The sequence below is a fragment of the Cavia porcellus genome, unplaced genomic scaffold, assembly GCF_034190915.1.
Source record: "Cavia porcellus strain 051 isolate PalLab524CR breed Dunkin Hartley unplaced genomic scaffold, mCavPor4.1 scaffold_27, whole genome shotgun sequence".
Taxonomy (NCBI): domain Eukaryota; kingdom Metazoa; phylum Chordata; class Mammalia; order Rodentia; family Caviidae; genus Cavia; species Cavia porcellus.
Genome location: NW_026947510.1, coordinates 24114213 through 24128033, shown reverse-complemented (window position 1 = coordinate 24128033; position 13821 = coordinate 24114213). Strand labels below are relative to the sequence as shown.

Genomic DNA, 13821 nt, shown 5'->3' with positions numbered 1-13821 from the left:
TTACAGGCTTGTGATCCTGTCACATCCGTTTACTCTACTGTTCTAAAATTAAACACGCATTCTAAAATTATAAGGTTGAAAAATAATGTTCAGTGATGTTCTTAAAACTATAAATTGTATTTCACTTTTTCATTTTGAATTTTGAAATACTCCGTGTTTACTTTTTTTTGTTGTTGTTGTTCAAAAACAAACACTGGTGGACTGGGGATTTAGCTCAGCGGCATAAGCTCCTGCCTTGCAAGCAGGCAGTTATGAGTTCGATCCCCGGTACCGATAAAAAAGAAAACAAACAAACAAACAAACAAAAACTGGTGTATTTGAGGAAGTCATTTTTATTTAAAAAAAATTGAGTCGAATGTCAGCTTCCACCTAAGTTAAATTGTGCACACATTCATGAGAAAACCTGGTTGAAAACCTTGCCGAGGCGTCCACGAGATAACACAGATTTCCCCCAATGAAAAGGGACTGGACACCCCTTAGCACTGGGCGGGGAGGAGCAAGTCCAGGCACAGGGCAGGATGTGGACCCAGTGCCCAGGCTCGGGGCGGGACATAGGCCGGGCGGGCTGCTCCAGGCTCCGTCGGGTGGCTCAGGCGGGACTGCCCACCCATGCCGGCTCAGGCGCAAAGCGGGGTGGCCCAGGTTCCAGCCCCGCCGCCCGCAGCTCTGAGCCTTGGGGTGGAAGGCCGGCCGCGAAAGCGGGGAGCCGGCCGGGGCACAAAGGGCGACTGTGGTCGTGCGGAGGGCCTGTCGGCCGGGAACGGCGGCAGTTCCTAGGCCAGGGCCCAGGCAGCCTGTTGGGGATCGCGCGCGCGGTGGCCACACCTAGCCAGGACCCAGGGACGCAGCCAAGGCTGCGAGCTCCGACCGCGAACCCCAGAGGCAAGGCACAGGTGACCCGAGCCGGACTGCTCAAGCCGGCTTCCCCGGCCCCGGTCGGCTGCGAAACTAAGGCGCACGGCCGTGCACCTCCCAGCGCCGACTCCTTCTGTGCGGCGCTACTAGTGCTTTATATACCCTGCTAAAAATAGCCGGTGGAGACGCTATCCAATTAGAGCTGGCCGAGTTCGAATTGGCCCTATAGTGAGGGCTGTCATGAAGAATCTCGGTCACGCCAGGCGGGGCCGCGGTGTGTCAGCACCTGCAATTGGTTGAAGCTGACATCATCGGCACGCAGCCCTCAGGCCGGGCGCGGCGCGATTGGGTAGTGTGTGGGGCGGGCCCGGGCGGGTCACGTGGGCAGGAGGCGTGGGGGAGCGGCGGGGGCGGAGGGCAGGCTGGCAGCGGAGCTTGAATAGGGAAGTTTTGCAGAGGCTGCGCTCGCAGTCAGTCCGGTGTTTGCAAATATTGTGTGGGCTCCGCGCTCTGCGGCTGCGGGAGGGTCCGGCCGGGTGTCCTATAGCCGCGCCAGGAGTTTGCATGCAACTTTCACCTGCGCTCGCGGGCCGAGTTTCCACTGCGACTCCAGCGCGCACGGCCGCCGGGGACCGCCGTCCGCACCCCGACATGGACGTGCTCCCCATGTGCAGCATCTTCCAGGAGCTGCAGATCGTGCACGAGACCGGCTACTTCTCGGCTCTGCCCTCCCTGGAGGAGTACTGGCAACAGGTAAGCGGCGCCCGCCCGCGGTCCTAGGCTGCGCCCGCGAGCCGAACCTCTTCCGAGGCAGCGGGGACGCGGTGCCGCTCCGCCGGGCCGAGCCGGGACAGGCGCTCGGCGCTGCCGCCGGTGCTGCTCCGCCGGCCTTAGCCGGACCGGGTCCCGGGCGCGCGCTCGCCTGGGCTGCCGCTGGCTTTTCATTTTATTTTCTTCTCCGCCGGATTTTGTTTTGGTTTTGCTTTTTGCTGTTTGTACCTCGTTTTTTGTTTTTTTTGTTTTTGTTTTTAATCTAACATTCTGCCTGCGGAATAGATCCGCTTCCCCAGCTCCGGGCTGTTCACAGCGCCCTTCCGCTCCAGGCTCCGGGCCCTCAGGGTCGGCCTTGCTCCCCGCCCGCATCTGCGGGCAGGGGCCGGGCGGTGACAGCGGGGACCCCGGTTCCCCCCGCGCCTGGAGCTTCAGTCCGGGAGGGAGAACCTCGGCTTCCGGCGTTTCAGTGGAACCAGAATTTTGGACATCGGAAATTTAGGGAACTTAAGCAGTTCCCCCCTTACAATTTCTTGGGTTGACTGCAGGAAGATTCTTTAACACTTGTCCCTTTGTTTTTTAAAAAAAAAGAAGAAGAAGAAGAAGGTGGTAGAGGGTTTGGCTTTTCACTGCCCTGCTGTGCTGTTTGTTATTTTGTCAAAGTGAATTAGCAAATCAGATATTTTATGTGGGTTTCAAAGCCTAGAAAGCTTTTAATGAAGGATGGAATTCAGAAGTGTTGCAATCATCTCATGCCACTTTAATTGTTCACACACACACCGAACTGCACACTCGGGTGGATTGAAATTGATCTAAGTAGTTTCCTTCGGGCATTTGGGATTTGGGCAACTAGCCAGACCTGGCTCCTGGTTGCCTTCAGAGGCTTTTAAACTCTCGGAGCTTCGTCCAGGTCCTGGGCGTTCATCAGCATAATGGAGATTTTAAATTAGCCAGATTATTAAAGTTTAACAGGATCTCAATAAATATGCTTGCTCTTTTCGTTGAAACGTCAATAAAATGTTTCACCGCCTCTCTGCGAAATACTATAACAGACCTTGTAAGTCAGACACATCTCATTTTAGGAAGGAATGAGAAAACCATGATTCTGCCCCTTGTCCAGCCCCTCTGCTCACCCTGTGAGTGAGGCTTGAGCAGAGGGTGGCTGTGCTTACACTGATGGAAGGACACCGCGGTGCAAGGCAGCCTAGCCCCGGCTTCTGTGCTCAGGGCACTGGGGCCCTGAAAATGAGTCCTTGAAAAAAGCAGGCTGGTGTCAGAATTTAAATCCGTAGAATTGTCAGTAGCACAGATATCCTTATATGGACATACAGGCAACCTGGTAAAAATCAGGGCAGACATAATTTGATTCTAAATTTTTCCTACCATTTTTCTTTTCCAGTGGCTAGAAAGTTTGAGATGGGGGAGAGGGGATGCTGATGTCAGCACTGTAGCTTCTTGAAAGGTTGGTTGTGGGCTGGGGAGGGCACCCTGTCCATGACACATTGCATGTATATTTGAACGGGTCCTTATTTGGCTGCTGGTCAGAATTTCAAAAGGAAGTGTCCTTTGGCATTGCGTGAAAGAAATAGGAGTGATGACTCATACAGTTGTACTCTTGGCCAGCAGATAAAGTTCTTGTTCATTGTGGCACTCCCAGCAGAGTAATTTCCCTCTCGCATCCTTTACAATAGCAGATGGCTGTTCTGGAATTATTCCCCCACTCTTGTTGTAGTTTCTTGTTTCTCTCAGACCACTGTAGAAGTAATTAAAGTTTTGTAGTGTTCATGACCCTGTCCTTGGGACTGGCATTCTTTGAGAATGTATTAGATCTTGGCTATACAAGAAATGCATGTAACTCCCTTGATGTCCCCGAGTGTGGACAACTGGCTGCTGTCCACTGTGTTGAGTGTGGCCCTGTGTGGTCAGCTGTGTCCCCAAGGGGTTTCATCAGAACACACCTTGGGCCATGCTGTCTTTCTGCCCTGTTGTGTGGATCTGTGTGTCATGTAAACTTGGATGGCTGGGGCTTTCCTTGGTACGCATGAAGAAATGTCAGCTCATCTGGTTAAACCTGTTGAGGGGGAATGTGTGTCAAGCTGATTTTCTTTGTGTGGTTTATGGGAAACTCATTAAAAATATCAACACTTGTAACTATAACAACAAAACAAACTTCATGATCATCACTCATTGTGGCCAGGGTTGGGGAAGCCAAGAGAGGTTTCACCCTCTGTTTTTCCTTCTCAGTACTTGCTATTCTAAGAATATATTTTCTCTGACTCTTACAGGGACACAGCCTTCAATTATAGGAGGCTCTGTGCCCATACTACTGAGTGACGCTGCAGTAGTTTAACTGTCCTTTGTTCTTTCATGTTTTTGGAGATGAGCTTTTGGTTCCACTTTCACTTATCACAACAGTCACGTGTCTTGTTTTGTTTCACAGACCTGCCTGGAATTGGAACGCTACCTCCAGAGTGAACCCTGCTATGTTTCAGCCTCAGAAATCAAATTTGACAGCCAGGAAGATCTGTGGACCAAAATCATTCTGGCTCGGGAGAAAAAGGAGGAATCAGAACTCAAGATTTCTTCTAGTCCCCCAGAGGACACTGTAGTCAGCCCGAGTTTCAGTTACAACTTGGAGACCAACAGCCTGAACTCCGATGTGAGCAGCGAGTCATCTGACAGCTCAGAGGAGCTTTCACCTACCACCAAGTTTCCCTCTGACCCTATCAGCGAAGCATTAGTCAGTGCAGGAACTCTGAGCTCCTCAGTCACCTCCACACCTCCTTCTTCTCCTGAACTGAGTAGAGAACCTTCTCAACTTTGGGGTTGTGTGCCTGGAGAGCTGCCCTCGCCAGGGAAGGTGCGCAGTGGGACTTCGGGGAAGCCGGGTGACAAGGGTAGTGGCGACAGCTCCCCAGACGGCAGGAGGAGGGTACATCGGTGCCACTTTAATGGCTGCAGGAAAGTTTACACCAAAAGCTCCCACTTGAAAGCACATCAGCGAACTCACACAGGTCAGTCCCCTCCTGGGACCTGGGAGGTTGGCCGCTGGTGGGCGCTGCTGAATGGCACCAGCCCTGGGAGGGAGCCCAGGGCTCTGCAGGATTTGGTCACAGCCAACAAATCCTCACTTCCTAAATCCTTTCCATCCAAGCATTGGGTCTTTTTGGAGTTCAAAGTAAAATCTTAAAGACTGGACATCTGAATCAGATGAATGGTTAGTACCTGGAGATCAAACAAAAAAGAGGCTAGATCGTGTTCTCTCTGGGCACCCAAACCTCCACCTGTGTAACAAGTACCCCCATGTATCAAGGCCCATGGGGCTCAGTTTGCCAGTATATTTGCATCGTGTTACATTGGGTTGCTCCTCATGGTTTGAAATGAAACTCCAAGGTCAGAGTGGAGGGTCCCCAGGCTCGTAGAGTGTGTTAGTGTTGGTGATGATTGCGCGAGGCCTAGGTAGACCAAGAGCTCTGTGAGCACATACCATTCGGTGGCTATTTCCTGGGAGCACTCGATCACCTAGTTATTTTTCTGGTATTATTTAAAACAGCAGTGATTTCTTAATGAATTGCTATAACCTAGACAAAAGTTCTCCCCTAAAAATACCAGAAACAATCTGAGGGATGATTGGTGAAAAATCAGAAAATATCAAACTTACAAGATGAAGTAGTACAGATCCTTAGCCACGCGAGAGCCCATTGCTGAGCAATCACAGAAGGGTCCCATAGAGCTTGGTGGCAGAACTGAGACTTGGGCACCGCTGTCCTGAAAAACCAGGCAGCATCTGCCCTAGAGTGACTATGGTATTGTTTTAAGTTATTATTCTTAGGTAGCACTTTTACTGAATTCAGTTTATAGTTTGGCCAAGGATGAAGTCAACTTAGTCATTTGATTGCGATTTAGAAAGTGATTTGAAAGCCTTGGAATGAAGTTTCCCAGAAACTTACAACTTCAGTTTTGTACAAATGTGGAAGGTCCCAGAAGAAACAACAGACTCATTCCACAGGAAAGTGAGTAAGGAACAAAATAGTGCTTAAGGGGAAACAGTTTCCATGGAGATAGCAGTAAAGCTTGGCCCTCAGCAAGGCTGTGGGTCCCCAGGGCTGACACCTCACCTCTCAAGTATTTTGCCAGTTTGAGTCATCATCATTGTTGTATGCTAACTTTGATTTTGGTAGCTTGGTTTTTCCCAAAATTAGATCCCTTGGACAACAGTTAGAGAGAGGCCTGAGTTTAGATTAGGAAAGACTCAGCCTTCTTGCTTGTAGGTTGGAAAATATTGTCCTTAATTAAGGATAAGCTGAAATTTTGAACCCGCTGGGACCCTGAACTTGCACCTGTGAATCTACCCCTTGCCTCCTTGTGCCAGTGAAGTCATGGTGTGCTTGTCATGTGCTCTCTTCCCAGGAGAAAAGCCTTACAGATGCTCATGGGAAGGGTGTGAGTGGCGTTTTGCAAGAAGTGATGAGTTAACCAGACACTTCCGAAAGCACACTGGTGCCAAGCCTTTTAAATGCTCTCACTGTGACAGGTACGTGCATGAGGGCTTTGCTGCAAGACACTCAAACAGTGTTGGGAGTGCAGTGACCAGGACAGGGCAGGTGTGCAATAGCTCTTGTTGTGAAGAAAGGCCCAACAATTTTCAGACATTTGTTGACATTTCTTTTTAAGCCCTGAGGTTTTTAAGGAAGCCTGTGATGTATTCCATGTCCATGTTAGGAAGCACAGTTCTGGGTATGCTTGAGACTACTGGGGTTCCCCATCTCCTCTGTTTAAAGATTAGCCTTAAGTACTCTTCAGGTTTAAAGAATGAGATAGGAGTTTCAATCAGATTTTCCAAAACACTTCGCAGATTACTCTTAAGTTGGGGTTTCCTGCCTCTGAAATCCTTGACGAGAGATGATTTCTACCTTTCTGTTGAGAAGAGTCCGGTCAGGTAGTGCAGGGAAGTGTGGTGCTTGCCCTGTAACATAAGCCCTGCAGGAAACCTAACTTCTTTGCTTCTGATTTGCCCTTGCAGGTGTTTCTCCAGGTCTGATCACCTGGCCCTGCACATGAAGAGGCACCTCTGAGGGAGCAGAGGGGTGAATCCTGTAGGCTAAAAGGCTTCCAGGCTGAGAGACAGCCGTGGAAGGAGGGATGCGTGTTGCAGTCAAAGCATGCTGTTTTGCACCCTACCCAGTTGCCTCCAGGGCCTCTCTGAAAGGTCTTTCGAGGGCTGACCAAGTCATGTCAGAAGCGGCATTACCACCTGTGGTGCATGGTATTGGGGTGATCCTGGACTCGCCACTGATACCTGACCTTCTGCGGGGCTCCGTGCCTTCGCTGTGAGCATGCGCACTGAGAATGTTAATGGTTGGGCTGACTGTATGTTGAGGATCTATTACTGACTGTATGATGCGGCAGACTTTTTTCTCTTGTGGTGGCACAACTGCAAGACATAGGAAAAAAGTAGTTTGAATGTTTTGTGTGTAAGGAGTATACCATGAGATGAGATGACCACCAATCATTTCCTGGGAGGGTGTCTGCACCTTAGAAAAATATAAAAACAAAACAAAACAAAACGTTAAAAAAAAAAAAAAAAAAAAAGAGGAGGGTGGGAGTGGGAACTCAGGACCCCAGAGAGGCACGTGGCGTGGGAGGGGGCCTCTGCCCCTTCCTGTGTGAGAGGAATTGTTGGTGTTGGTGCAGCTATTTAACGTGCAATGTGTCCAGTAGCTTGTTTTACTTGCTACAGAGGAGCTCATTTGTAACCCATTGTATAAGCTGTATTTACAAATATAACACAATGATAATTTTTCCTTATAATACAAGAAGTCATGCATGGTCTGGGGAACTGTATGCTTTTCCATTTTAAAATCTGGACTGTAATCTTGATTCTGATTAATGAGCAGCTAAGATACAATTTGTCTGATACAGTAATCCCTTGCCGCAAAGGCTTGGCAAAACACAATTTTTCCTCCTGGTTTGTATTTTATAACACTCCCCTTCCAGAAAAGTGTTGTGCAGCGTAAGATTATTTTTTAAATGATTCTGAATTTGAATTCACTTTTTGTGATGCCCTTTGAAGAAATTGGACATGGGCCAAGTATCCAAAAGCTGCAGCTGGAAAATTGCTGGTCTGATGTTACATTAGGCTAAGAAAGAACCTAAAGTTTTTCACAGTTGGATTGAATAAAACCACTAAAGCTTAGAACCTTTTTCTCATGCAGCTATGTTTCTCTTATTTATGCCTTGAGGACTAATTTCTGGTTTTCTAGCTGTTAATGCACTGTTGACCTTCATAATGGTGCCTTATGCAGGTGGCCCCCTTGTAGGGGTCTCATACAGGGGTATGGGTGATGCATGCTTTATTAAGGCTCTTTTTTCACCTGGCATTGTACTGTATCAATGTATAATACAAAAAAAGAAAGAAAAAAATAGCCTCTTTAAGGTCCTCCTTCACAAAAACACATAGATGAAAACTCCCTCAATATGTTGGTATTTGTTCAAGATTTTGACTGTCAGTGTTAAAAATGGAAAAAAAAATTCATGGTAATTGAACAAAATCTGACCAATTCTGCCACCGTGAGACTTTCATACAGACATTGCACAACAATTGTATAGATCACACATCGGCTATATTTAATATGTAACCTTTCCACACATATTAAAAATACAGAAGTATTAAAAAAACAATGTCAATTTATTTGCTTAAAAGGCACAAGTTTCACATATCTATCTAGCTATCTGTTGGTAGTACAGAAAGTATACTACTTTTTTTAAAAAGTGGGCAGAATTTTTGTGTATGTATATTTGTGTGTATAGTATGTGTATGTGTATATATTATATATAGATAATATATAAATATTTTTTTTAAGAAGAAACTAGAATGTTTAGCTAGAAAATTCTACAGCCTGTGAAGTATTTCAAAATGGCCATAAAGGAGATGAAAATGAAAACTATAGCCTGAGTTTTGCAGAGGCTTTATCGTTAATTTAATGATTTGCTGAAGCCTGTTTTAGCATTGAGCCTATTCCAGGCTGCAGACTGAGCTCTGCACGGACACGTCTGAAATAGGGTACCTTTGGCCATGCAGAAGTGGCATGAACAGAATACCAGCATGCCAGCTGGACTCAAGACACACCATGGTTTGAATTTGGATTTTCAGCCTTATTAGAAGATCTAACTTAAGAGTAAGCTAATCACAGGGATTCTTTTTTAGACACTTTTTATGTGGATAAAGCTATTTTTCCCAGCATGTAGATTCTGCCAGTTTTTCCAAGGAATGATTTCCCCAAATTAGCATACCATACAGGATGGAAAGCTGGTATTTCATCCAGTACCTAGCTGCTGAGTTTGGGTGTGGGATATATATACATACATATACACACACATATACTTGTATGTATATGTATATGAGTCTAGCTGACCTGGTATTTTGTTTCTTCTTGGAAATGAGCAGTGATTAAAGCTCACATAACTGGTTTTGTTTTTTTTTTTAAAAAAAAAATCTGGGCTGATGAATACATTTATCTAAAGAATTTACTTCATTTTGATTGGGGAAAAATGCACTTTCTGTTTGGCAGTTCAAAATCCAAGCATCTGATTTGCTGGGTTTTGGAAAACTCCTTTTTTGGCCCTGCTGTATGCTTAGCCATAACAATTCCATGAAGCAAGAAGGTAAACAAAAGACAAAAAAAAAAGAAAAAGAAAAAAGCCTTGCACTGGCCTGTCTCACTTATGAAACCGTGGAGGTGGTTTGACTGGGTGGGGCTGGGGACCATGTACGTTCATCCCTGTAATTTTCATAATAAGCAAGTACATAAAGAAGTACATTCTGTTCAGGTGATAACTGAGCCTCAATCAAGCAGAAACTTTTTGCTTGAAATTAAAAAAATTTCTATTAGTGAAATTTCTTTTTTTTTATTTTGGAAGCACCCTGTTATCTAAAGAATCTTTGTAAGATTTTTGTAAAATTTTGTTTTACAAGATTTTATTTGAAATTGTTTTTTGCAAGATTCTTATATTTCTGTATGAATGTATTTTTTATTGGAATAACATAAAAGAATTCTTATCAGCATCTTGAGTCTGGTTGTTTTTCACAGTGGGGGAGGGATTGTTGAAACAAATTCCTGCTGCATTACTCACCGGCTTCCTCCGGGAAAGCTCCATTGTGCAATGCTGAGGGCCATTTGCCTACCTCTTCCTTGCCGCTTCCCACAGCCTGTCCTGCGTGCTGGAGGGAGGCACTCCATGATGTTGCTATCCCTGAAATGCATTGAATCCCTTCTCCAAGTCTGACCAAAACAGCGCGGGACTGTAGGGAGGACATTGTAGCAAGAGGTTCCGGAGCCTTTTATTGCCCTGTCACTCAAGCTAGGGGACTGCGGCCGAGGCACCTGACCAGTGGCAGGCTCCCTCCCGAGGCGGCAGTGGGGGCCAGCCTTCCTGTGTGCGCACCTACCTAGAGAGGTGCTGATGGTGAAGGAAGGTGCCAGAGGAGGGACCGCAGGGCTCAGTGCCATTCTCTGGGCTGTTCCCAGGCAGTCCTTCCCCAGCTTTTACAGGGTTAGTCTCTTAAGTAGGGCAAAAAGTAAAAATTACATCACCGCCACATGATTTTATGTCTTTTTATAAAGACCAATAGGATACCTTAAATCTAGCGTTTGTTTGAAAATAGGCAGCTTTTGTCTTAAAACATTTTTAATTAGTAAATGGCAGCCTCAGTTTAACTTTACTGCATGGATCAGTGCAAATTGATCCATCTAGGAGTCCACTTTCAGATTGTGTTAAGCCAATCAGGAGTGATAGGGTAAAATCAATGTGTGTTTCCTTGGGAACGAGCTTCAAGTGCTGTTTCCAGATAAGGATGGTCTCCATTTTAAGTGGCACAGCTGTTTACTGTTTACCTTCATAGTAATTCTTCATTTTGCTTAACGTTCAGGGTTTGTGGCAGTTGCTTTTAAGTTTCTTGAGAGGGAAATGAACACGTATGCTGAGATTAGGAATTTTAGGAAAATTTTTTCTCTAACCATGCTAAAAATATAAGCAATTTGGAAGGATTTGTGGTGGGGCAGGGTGTGACAAACAGATGACATCTCTGCCAGGATCCATGGGTGTGTTATGTTCTGAAGCACATGTCAGGATAACTAGCAGTTGGATTGCCCTGCCTGTGTAGTCCAAATAAAGGATTGATAGTATATTACCAGCTACTATTAAGATGACCACTTTGTCATGCAAAATCTATGTCAAGCAGCTAAGTTATGTTCAAGTAAGGCTGTTCAGAGAATAGTCATGCAAAGAATAAGCTGCAAACTTTGGATATTTATAGAAGTCTAAGATTTCACTGTGCTTTAGTAAGTTTTTGAAACCTAGCTAAAAGAAGGGAAATGTTCTTGCTCTAACAAGCTATGTGCTTTGGGGACAATTAGCTAAGCTACATTGGACCTCAACTTATTGCTAAAATAGTTTGGGCTAGGTCACATGTAGCAGCATTTTTCTATAGCACTACAATTCTGTGGTCTGTGAATACAGAATAGACTTCAAATTACATGTTCACCATCTTCAGAGTTTTGGACTCAAATCTGGAAAACTTTGTCCAAAATTGGGCTACAGGAGAAAGTATTAATGAAAAAATGTTTCTCTAGAAATGGAAATCAGACCATTCACAAACTGCCTTTATCTCATTATTATTCTGGCATTGGACGCTATATAGTACACACTTTTTTAAATTTAAAAAAAAAAACTTCAAAAAGTGCTATTTAGCTATTAAGTGGATTTGAGGGCTCCTCAATTGATGGACTCCAATTCCCTATCCAAATTCATCTGTATTCTCAAAGGACAATGAAGACAAAGTTGGTTTCTTTCTTTCTTTCTTTCCTTCTTTCTTTCTTTCTTTCTTTCTTTTTTTTTTCCTTCAAAGACCATTTAAAGTTTCTCTCTCTCTCTCTCTCTTTGTGTGTGTGTGTGTGTGTGTGGTACTACTAGAGATTAAGCCCAAGACTCTGGCCTCAGCACCCTTTCCCAGCTATTTTTTTTTTTTTTTTTTTTTTTGCTTTGAGATTGGTTTTTACTAAGTCACTACACTAGTGCTTACTTCAAGAACTTACAGTCTTCTTCCCTCAGCATAGGAGAGTACTGGGATTACAGGTATGGGCCACCATGTGCTGCTTAAAGTTTCTTACTTTTATACTTTAATTTCTGTAGACAACACAGCTTCTATATGTAACTATCCATGTTTTAATATTATGCCTCTATGAACTATTTTTTTCACAGTTCCCCTTCCCAAGTGGAATTATTCCCCTTGTCAAATCTGATGATGTTAAAGATGATGGTGTCTGTAAAAGAGCAAAGTATATCGTGTATAGTAGATGTGATGGCCATTTCACAGATGAGGACAATCAAGGCTCTAGCGATTATGCCTCTTACTTGAGGTCACTCTGCTAGGAAAGTGTGGTCTCAGGGTTCTAGTCCTTCCCTCTTGGACTCCAAAGACCATAATTTTGGCCATAGCACTACATCTTTTTTTCTCTTAACTGCCCTTTCATGGGAGGCTTCTGTTCACCCTGCAGGATTCACCTTAAAACAACATTACATTTATGAAATGTTGACAGCATTCCCACAGTTCAAAAGCACTATCGCTACAAACTGCTGTAATCCTAAGAAAGCAAAAGTAACCACTTTGAATTGCTTTCAAGATATGAGACAGATGGCACGTATTTATTTTTAATGTTTAAGAATATAGAGAAAAGCAATTGGGGATATGTCATCCTGCATTAATTGGCAAGAATCACCTAATGTACATAGTTAAGATACAAAAAGAAGAAAATTAGGTCCATGCATCACACAAATGAGGCAATACAACAAAGTGTATTTAACTAGATTTATTTTATGGCAAGATCTTTCTGTTTCACTCTAAGTAATTTTAATGAGAATTCTCCAAATGTGTATGAATGAAAAGAGACAAACTGAACAAAGATGGGTCCTACATGGCCTCATAGGAGCTGTGCTGGGCTGAGTAGGCACTGCAGAATCTTCTATAAAAGAGATACTTATCTAGAATGCCCAGCGTCAGCATGAGATTCCCCCAGCTTCGGTTCTAAGCCTTGTACTCGCTTCTTGCAGAATCTGTGCGAGAAAAAAGTTCCCACGTGATTTCTGCCATTGTTCTTAAAATGAGAGCCCCAGATTCAAATCTGCCACAAACAATGAACTTTTGTAAGGCAGTTCCCATTGTAGAGAATGGAGAACTGTGCCTTATATGCTATACACCACTATTTTCCTAAGATTTGTCCTTTGCTGGTGACAAAGCATATTTTTAAGGGACTTGCATGTACCAACTAAGCCCCGCTCCAGTCCCCTCGATTTCTTAAATTTCACATTTCCACATTTCACTTTGGTTGTGCAAGACTTGCTTCCAGATGTGCAAGACAGTGACATGCACTGACGTTATCAATTAACTCACTCCAGAGCCAGGCGGCACTGCCCAAAAGTCATTTTTCTGTTTGTGTTGGTAAGGAGATGAGAAAGCAGGGTAGGTAAGATGGCAGTGGAGTGTACTGACATAAATCTGTCCTTGAAGACAGGAATTTGAAAAATCCCTGCCTATCGCCTCCGCCTTCCCTTTTGCAATTTACCATCAAAGTAGGTCCTCTATTCAGAAGCTCAAAAGCAAGGGCAAGTCACCAGTTCATGTGAAGCGTGTGTGCATGCATAGTTTTTAAACAAAAATCTACCTCCTTGTAGTAAATCTGATTTGAAGCAAAATTCTTACATATCCATCATTTAGTTAATGTGTATCAAAGAAAACGTTAGTGTTAGCTGTGGATTTAAAGTATCGTACTATAATGAACCAAAATCAAATATTCAAACATTTATCATCACATCCTGGCATAAGATAGAAAACAGGAGACTGGCACCACAGCAGGATTTGGACAGGAAGACACTGTTGGAAAGCCCCAGGTTGCTGAGGTAACTCCCAAGGACAGCCCTTAGCTGTGAGGAAAATGGGCTAGATGAAAAGAAGACCGTGCTGCCCAGAGCTACAGTGCCTGCAGGGGTTCCCAGAGGACATGTCTGGTCGCCTGGGCTTTTCCAGTGTGCCACACAGCTCTCCTCTCAAGGTTCATGTGTGGGCACAGGGTCAGTCCCATTCTCTACTTACCAGACAGGTTTATGGGGATTAACGTGGGCAGCTGCCGGCAGCTTCTG

The 13821-nt window shown here is 44.8% G+C and overlaps 1 protein-coding gene across 3 annotated transcripts; it reads left to right on the top strand.

Annotated features, from left to right (window-relative positions):
• The first annotated feature begins 1285 nt into the window (after positions 1-1285).
• On the top strand, positions 1286-9691 carry Klf6 (KLF transcription factor 6). Of its 3 annotated transcripts, XM_003461940.5 has the most exons (4): positions 1290-1608; positions 4067-4640; positions 6037-6160; positions 6650-9691. In XM_003461940.5, the coding sequence occupies exons 1-4, from the start codon at positions 1420-1422 to the stop codon at positions 6699-6701; spliced, it is 939 nt and encodes a 312-aa protein (XP_003461988.1). In that variant the 5' UTR covers positions 1290-1419; the 3' UTR covers positions 6702-9691. The 3 variants fall into 3 exon arrangements, with proteins under 3 accessions (XP_063094129.1, XP_063094128.1, XP_003461988.1); XM_063238059.1 differs by lacking the exon at positions 6037-6160 and having other exon boundaries at positions 1286-1608; XM_063238058.1 differs by having other exon boundaries at positions 1287-1608; positions 6037-9691.
• Positions 9692-13821: the final 4130 nt, after the last annotated feature.